An 8,627-nucleotide genomic window follows, 5' to 3' on the forward strand; every position below is an offset into this window, starting at 1 on the left:
CAATCAGTGGTCCCAGTGAACACACTATGCTCCTGCCAGTTAAAGTTGTAAGAACACTGTTGCTAGGCAACTTATCCATTAAGTCCATAGATTTAGTATTGAGGTGTAATTACTGTATAATCGTCCAATACATCTGAGACAAAGATTGAAATTTACTCCGGTTTTGTTATTGTTTTACTCTCATAACCATGCCTTTACATTGTCAGTATGGATGACAAACATAAGCTAGCTACTAACCTAGGTTAACAACCATGCAGAGATAATACAGTTTTTCTCAGTTGCAATAGAGCATTTCTCGAATCATCCTTAATATTTGCAAACCAGTAAGTGCATTCTCCAAACAATTTGTACAAACAGCACAAAACATTGGATTTCTTGCAAAACCTGTACTTTTCTCTTCATCTCTCAAAAGTAAGTATTTTTGTCAATGAACATGTCATTTCCATCAAAATGTAAAGTCCCTTTGTCATTTTTTGCAAACAAGATCGTTGAAAGGTTTAGCCATGTTGTCAGTATGATGCCGACAGTTTCAGGATTTCTTAAAGTCCGTGGTGGACCATGCATTTGATAACTGGGCCTTCAGTGGGGACTTACCCGAATTAATTCACCTCTGAATACCACCACTATCACGTCGCAATTACAGAAACCATCAATAATATAACAATATAACAACGCGTGGCATTACAGAGAGACAGGCATTGAGGATAAATACCATTTTACAACTGTGCCACGTACATCATCTGGAGCAGTTCAGAATCAATATTTGTTTAATAACATGACAAAAACATTAAAAATGCAAATAAAGAGGCTGTAAGCCAGTGGTACCGCGTAAATTCACTGGTCTGGAAGTGGCGATCAAACCCTTTCCCGGGCTGAGACAAGCTAGCTAGCTTTGGGGTTGGCCGACCTCCTCACAATGTCTAGCTTTTCTTGAAAATGTATTTTAAAGTATGTCCGAGACCAATTAATTTCTCTTTCTCCAAAGGCATAAAAAAAGTCTAACTCAGATGTATCAATGTTTGCAGAGCACTACAGACGTGTTTTGGCAGTCGAACTTGTCTGTAACAGTTTCCCTCTGACCGACCAATCCAAAGACAGAAAAATGCTGACGCCATTCTGTGCCAGCTAGCTGCCCCTGTGAGGCGAATATGAAATCTGATTGGTTAAAGAAACAGAGCTTTTTCTTAAGGAGACTATTTTAAAAAGTCATCAGAACAGACTTTGAAGGCCCTGGGCAGATTAGATTGACATAGGGTCTTAAATCTGATTGGACAAAAAATTTAACATTCACATACACGTACTGAAGCAGTGCAGCCAAGAGAAACGCAACGAAATAAAGAGAATAAACTGTTGGGAGTAAATTAATACATTTTCATAGAACAAATATTAGAATTTAGGTTGTAAATGTAGGTCAGTGCTTCTGATAGTGTTTAGGGCAGCAGAGAAGACTTTGCTGGCCCTGACCGCCCACCTGTTTCAGGAAGACCTACCTCTTCCTGAAACACTTAAAATAGCACTTTTCCTGGTTTGCTTTGTGTTTGTTTTAAAATAAATAAATAAAAATCAAGTTGTAGGCTGATGGTATCTTAAGTTTGTAATCTAGTGAACCAGTGTTGATCAAATCACTTAGTGCATTGCTCTGAATAAGGGAGTTAAATAATAATAATAAAAAAATTTCCTTATGTGAATGTGCCATTTAACTTATTCCCAAATTTCCAGTTTAATTAAGTGAATGTTCCATATGTTAATATCTTTTAAATGTTCAAAAGACAATTTTTCCAGTGCTGACATGATAAAATTATGTATATCTTTTCCAAATCCTCTTATCTAAGCAGAGCATGAATAATGTACCTCACACTGTGCACATTTCTGCAAGTCCCTTATAAAGTGTGAGGCTTGTAGGTCACTGTACTCTGACCAGGCTGTAACCTGAGAATTGCTTTCGCAGGCCTCTAGCTCACTGTGCAGAGTCTAAGTGATTACTGGTCTACTCTGGTTTCAGCTTCTCCATTCATAGTTCAAATCAAGCTGTGGTACCTGAATGCCCATGATGACCGAACACTTTTCATTCTGAGCTCTGATTGTAGCTGGGGGTTATAGATTTATTACTTTTACTGTATGGTTCTTTTGATATTTTTTCCATTGATTTAAGATTTCATTGTTCTTGTTAGTTTTTGCAGGTAAAAAAAAGCTGATTAAGAACTGCCAAGTCCTTAATTTGATCACATGAAATCTGCATGGTTTCCAATTATATTTGTTTTTGAGAAGGATTAAAAGTAATCTGTCAGTAGCACTGAGCTAATTAGGGTCTTATATATCACTGCCTTTAAATGGTTTTAAAGACAATACAAAAATCGTGCAGCTCTGCTTCCATAATGTGGCGTCTGTTCAGGATTCGGTGTCAGTCATTGGTTTTTCGTTGCTGTTTGCAGGACCGTTGTCATGACCAGTCTGTGGATTTGAGCCTGTGGGGTCTGGAACAGATTGAAAGGCAGACATGGTCAGCCCTATGCAAATAAAAGCTTAGAAATGGTTGACCCAAAAGTACCTGCTACAACAGAACTGTGCCTTTTCCGTTGCCTGAAACAAGAGACTTCCCACCTTTGTTTAATCGCCTCCAGAGCGGGAGCCAACTAAGGAGCAACTCTTGTCCTACAACAAGGTGAGAGTATACAGGATCCTATGATAATTGTGAATTCCTTCCTGTTATTGGTGAGGCCAAATTTAAAAAATGGAAAAACTAAAAGCATATCTACATAAATGTTTTATAACAAGCTGGAGTATAAGTAACTGCAAATAAAAGTATGTAGAGTAGAACCATTTATTATGTCCTTTATTAAGTGAACAATACTTCTAAAAAAAGATCTGTATAAGCATTTCATTTTCTCAGCATTGCCAGTGGGGTCATCTTAAGGATTCTTCATAGCAAAAACAGTAACTTTAGTGGCAGCAAAATGGCATCAAATATTCACAGTGGAAGAGTGCCTGCAGTCATTAAAGGACATCGACACTTTAGTTACACAGGGTCACATTACCTGAGTGAGCAGCTTTATGTTGTCAATAATGAGAAATAGCATAATAAGTGCAGATTAGTTAAAGTAAAGTTAGTGTTTATACATGTAGTGTGCACGTACAGTATGTTGCAGAAAACTTATTTAACATTGAACGGAATGTTTTCAGTTTGACTAGTATTAGAAGTATTATATTTCCTGCCATTGTTTTATATTTCTTATTTAATTTTGTCTGTTTTTTTATATTGTGTTACACAGGTCTGTTACTGTAAAGCAATTCGATGACCTAAATCCATTAAAGAAAAGTAATGTTCGAGTTAATGACGAGATGTGGGTTAAACAATTTTCCTATCAATTCTTTACATATTTTTTTGGAGCATTCTGCAATGTGAAACCTAAAACTAATGTGTCCTGTCTTCTTTCAGAATTCCCAAGCCAACTGATATTAATGTTGGGTAAGAATAAGAAATAGTTTGTTTCCTCTGTTTTCAAGTTCTTTACAATGTTTATAAAGTCTAAATCAGTTAACCAGGATGCTAAGATTGAATCAACCCCATCCACCTCATCGTGCCTATGATACAGTCAGTATCTGTGTTCAGCTGAGTGTTCATTTGCTCTGTTACTGAAGCTCAACCTCTATCTGTATTCTCACAGTGAGAAACAAATTAAGGTCTCCATCCAAAGGCAACACCCATACCAGTCACACATATCCTTCTGTGCCTTGTTCCCCACCTACCACTCCCCAGATGATCCAGACACAGGCGTACGGGCTGCATCCAAACTCCCTATCAATCCTCTACTACCAGCCAATGCATCAAAGGTCATACTGCTCAGCAAGACTAAAGGTCAGAGAACCATTATTCTTTGATCAATGCACAGCCAAAATTGTACAACATGGGTTGTCCATAAAGTAAAGTGCTGTAAAAGTTACAGCAACAACTGTAAATCATATTTAGGAAAATGCTGTGCTACTAAGCTTTAGAAACTATTTCTTACACAATTTTAAACAACACATAGCCAGTGCATTTGCTCATAGGTTTGATACAAGCTGAAGTGTAAGGTTCTTTTGCAAACTATTGCAAACTGCCAATGCATTGATGTGAACACACAAGCTTCTGATGTGTTATTCACAGTCTTAACCACTGAGACACCACAACTAGCACTTCTTTCATTATTTTAACCAGCTCCATTACTAAACTAACTCCCATAAATGATTGCATTAAATCAGTGCAAACTTGTTAAAGAGTGTGGTTTCCCAAATGGCATGTCTCACACAGAAAAAAAATGAAAATAAAGTCTTCTTATCTTATGTTGTAGCTATAAGTTACAAACAAATCTTGAGCAAATGCTATTTTATCCTACATAAGAGTTGTTTTTAAAGCTATTTACTGTAAATTTCTGCAATATTTTACACTGCAGTATAATTAATGGGAGGCTTTTCAATGTGATGGACTAGTCTCTATAAAATAATACAAATGCTGCTTCTTGTTTTTATATAAACATTATTATTAAACACAGACTGTTCAGTGAATGTGAACCTTGAATAGCCTGCCTAATGATCAGAGCTACATTTTGAATACAATTTCGAAATTTTAATCCACAATACAAATTAAGTGTCTTTACTGACTGTGTGGTTACACAAGTAACTACAGTGTAACTACAGAGTACAGAGTCTGATTATAGAGAATTATAATCAAAATTCCATCAATTTAATTTTTGCTTTATGTAAATTGTGCTTATTCAACTGTAACATTATCCCCCCAAAAAATCTGATGGATTGACACCAATCTGAATTTTATATTTATGCACAATGTATATAAACTGCACAGAAACTATCCACATATACAGTGTTACCTAGAAACATTTATTTAAAAATTAGCCATTTAAAACAATCTTCTTTTCATGTTACACCTGAAAGTGTGCTGATGTGCTGTAGAAATGTGTAACATTCTCAGTAGTTACATTGAGGTGCATGTGTAGATCATGTGCAACTACACACATATTTCTAATACAAAATTTTATCAAAGCTTGTGCGTTCTGCATTTCTTAAAGAATTATTAGAATCATATGTACTTCAGATGAAACGGAAGTATGATGTGCACAAATAAAAAAAAAATAATAATGATGATGATGATAGATAGATAGATTTGATAGATAGAAGAAAGAGAAGATAGAAAGAAAGGGAAGATAGAAACGTCTCATTGACATATGTAGCTTGATTCTTATAGGTGCAGCTTATCGGCATGAGCTACTTGATATTCCCATGGAAACCAGACGCAATGTTGCAATATGGCCAGGACAGAGCGGCTTCCAAAATGTAAGTTGACCCAAAACCTTAAACATCATAAAGCCAAGCATCAGTGTCAAAATGTATTTACTTGTTGAATTGTATTGTTTTGTTTGTGTAATTGAATGTATTTGGAAAAACAGCCATATAACATTTCATTAAATGATATTCAATATTTTTTAATATAGAACATATTGATGCCTATATTTAACTGTAAATACGTATGTGTAATAAAAACATTAATCATTTCATAGTCTTGGTGCCAAGTTGTTGTTGTTTTTTTAGTTTTGCAAAAACTATCCCTTCATTGTGTTAAACTGACATCATAATTGGTTTTTGTCCTGATTCGTTGTTCATACACTAATCAGTAATCATCACTAATTTTACATTAAGTAGTGTTCCATATTTTTGGAGGACCAAAAATTGAATGACTAAGGAAAAAATTTTGCATTGATAATCATTTCCATTAATGTACTGTATATCCAAAGGCAGTCAAATGTGATTTAACTTGTAGTAAGTAAATAAATAAATAGCATCTCAGGTGCTTGACTGTGACAGCCATTCTTGCCTTCTGACCCGTAGCACATTAAGCCAGTAAAAGGAGACACTCAGGAGTTTTACCCCCAGCCTTTAAAAACACTGTGTCCAAATCAGACTCTGCGAGACTGGAAAAACACGCTGCTGGAGCGAACTGCTAATGCGCTGCGCAACCTGGAGAAGTCCCAGTGGCTCACCTCATATCAGCTAAACTACACAGGTCTGGTGCTTCTCATAAAAGTACAAAGGTGTGATCATATATATATAATTTATATATGATCTATATATGTGCTATTACAGGTGTTGGAGGGAGTGCATTTGGCTCTTTTATTTGACAGGGATAAGGGTTTCTTTTTTTCAGCCCAATATAAGCAAGAAACCAGTCAGTCAGGGTTGCCTGCAGAATGATAAATAGAAATTCAGGCAGAACTAGCTGTTCAGATTCTCATTTGAGTATGCTGGCTATCTGTTTAAAATGATTCAGTAGCATCAGAGGAAAGTCATGGTGCTTTTATATACTAAGGGTTCACTGTGCTTAAAAAAATACAATAAGCCATACTTAATTTTTAAAAAGGATATAAAACTAAATGTTCTAAGTGGTAAATGTTATCAAGATAGCATTGGACTGATATAGGGTTCTGGGCTCTCTTCCAGGGTCTGGGCCCACTAACCCTATAAAACTGGACGACTTTAATGAGAAGACAATTAGCTTGATTACAGGAGAAATGAACCCTTACACAGCACAGCTGGTATGATACACACATAAAAACTAAAAGTATGTAAACACGATGCTAATCAGCCTTGTTTGCCATTTCCTTTTCCATTCAACCAGTCAACCATCAAGTGCTTTCTTCTCTTTGTTTAATCACTGTTTTCTTCTTCTGTAGCCCGACATGTGTTTTCATTATTTGGGGAGCTTGAATGTACACTAACTATTGTACTTTAATATTTGTCTCAGAGGGAGCGATCCTATCCTGTTCTCATGCCTTCTCAACCACTTGAAGGATGCAGGGCCAGGATTCTGCAAAACCAATGTCGTCTAGAGAACCCATGCTCTATCATGCACCCACTATCCTTTCCCCCAGAGCCTCAAGATGTTGGCATGACTGCTGAGAGGAACCCCATGCTGGACAATATGCAGCATAAACCATATATTGCAAATCAAACAGATGAGGTGATTAAATACAACCAGGTTAGCAAATCGGGTCAAACACGTCAGGTGGTATTTAACAACACTGCCAACATGTGCTGCAAGAGAAGTTGTGTGTACAAGATATCTGAGTCAAATGGCAGTAAACCACAAACAAACATCAACAAACCTGCTTCAAGAGTAATAGAGACAGAGAGTACCCAGCTGGATCTACACAATTTTCAGGCTGCTTTGCAAGAGAAGGAAACAAACAAGAGAGCTTTGTCCAATAACAGAATCCAAAATTATGTAGTAGAGAATAGCCCATTTGAGTTTAAGTGCACAGCACCACCCAGTGCATACGAGACAGACAGGCCTGTGAACTTTGAGCAAACTAAGAAAGACTTTGAAGAGGAGGAGAAAATAAAGCAGGGTTCTTGTCTTATTCCCTCCATCCGTCCACGCTTTTCTAGAGGTACCACTGGGTATGGAGTAAAAAGAATCAGCAGGGATTTGGGGTCTGATCTGCTGGAGCTTCACGACTCTTTCAGCCGAACAAAGGCTAATCGAAACTTTCGTGAATCTTTGCAGGATGCCCCTGTGGATCTCAGGGAAAACCTTCACACGGGAAGAAAGCACTTCTTCTATGGCTTCAACTCTTACTATTTTCATAACTGAAAATAATACAAACATTGAGCTGCTGGAAAGAGGAATAACTGCCATAAATGGCATAAATAAGGCATATGTCATGGAATCAATGCTGTAAATGCATCTTTGCATCTTTTTTGGCTATAGTGTCCATGAATCCCAATTTTCCTTTTTGAAAGTGTGAGATTAAACATAACTCTTTTTTTCTGATAAATATCACAAGCCATTTGCAGTGACTTCTTTGCTAAAAGTGAAGCGTTAGTGTCTTAAAGCAGCACTGATACTTTACAGTCACTGTTGAAGGAGTTCTGACTATCTGCAAATCATTTCAGTAGAAAGGTGCTATGATGGCCTTGGCCTTTCTATGAATGAAATTCTGCTTATTCCCACATTTATTAAAAGTTCTTTCAATCGAGTGAAAGGCATGAATTGCTGCATGTGTCCTTGAGAAGACAGCACATGGTTTTGTTCTGAGCTTGAGCTTGAGGCATACCAACAGGCTGAGATGTTTCTCTGCAATACTGAATGTTCCTATTCACGTCCCCTTTGAATGCAGTCATGTTCAAATGTACGGAAAAGAGTGACGATTTCTTGGCAATTTCTTCTACAGATTTTTGTAAAACATGTGTTAACTTTGGGAACATAGGACACGTACCACTAAGACTGGACTATGCTTTAGATGCTTTTTCCCTGGCTTTCTTTTTGCTTATTTTGCTTTGCCAGTACCTTTTATTGCTAATTTTGCATATTAAAAAACGAATAATACATTTAAGTATTTATGTCTAGTAGTTACAGTCCAACAGCATCAAGACTGAGCCTGGATCACACCCATACACTGGGTATATTCTTTTAATAAAACATCAAATTGTTGCATGATGCTTTGTTTTCTGTGATCAATCCTACATTCTGCACAGAGCCCTACAAGAGTGTTTTCTCTATCAGAAAGGCATCAGTGATATAAACATTTTTTTTATTCTAATAATCCTTGAAAACTCTTTAACTTAGGCAGTAATGC

At 36.7% G+C, this 8,627-nt stretch overlaps 1 protein-coding gene across 1 annotated transcript; it reads left to right on the forward strand.

The window, feature by feature from the left end:
• Positions 1-2,543: 2,543 nt before the first annotated feature.
• LOC124385275 (uncharacterized protein C7orf31) lies at positions 2,544-8,424 on the forward strand (the record flags this gene model as incomplete). The annotated part of the gene is made up of 8 exons (XM_046848508.1): positions 2,544-2,662; positions 3,270-3,341; positions 3,437-3,466; positions 3,666-3,856; positions 5,240-5,328; positions 5,881-6,055; positions 6,490-6,584; positions 6,794-8,424. Coding segments are annotated over 8 exons (1,620 nt in total), but the record flags the coding sequence as incomplete, so codon positions are not given.
• Positions 8,425-8,627: the final 203 nt, after the last annotated feature.

The sequence above is a fragment of the Silurus meridionalis genome, chromosome 4 (assembly GCF_014805685.1).
Source record: "Silurus meridionalis isolate SWU-2019-XX chromosome 4, ASM1480568v1, whole genome shotgun sequence".
NCBI lineage: Eukaryota > Metazoa > Chordata > Actinopteri > Siluriformes > Siluridae > Silurus > Silurus meridionalis.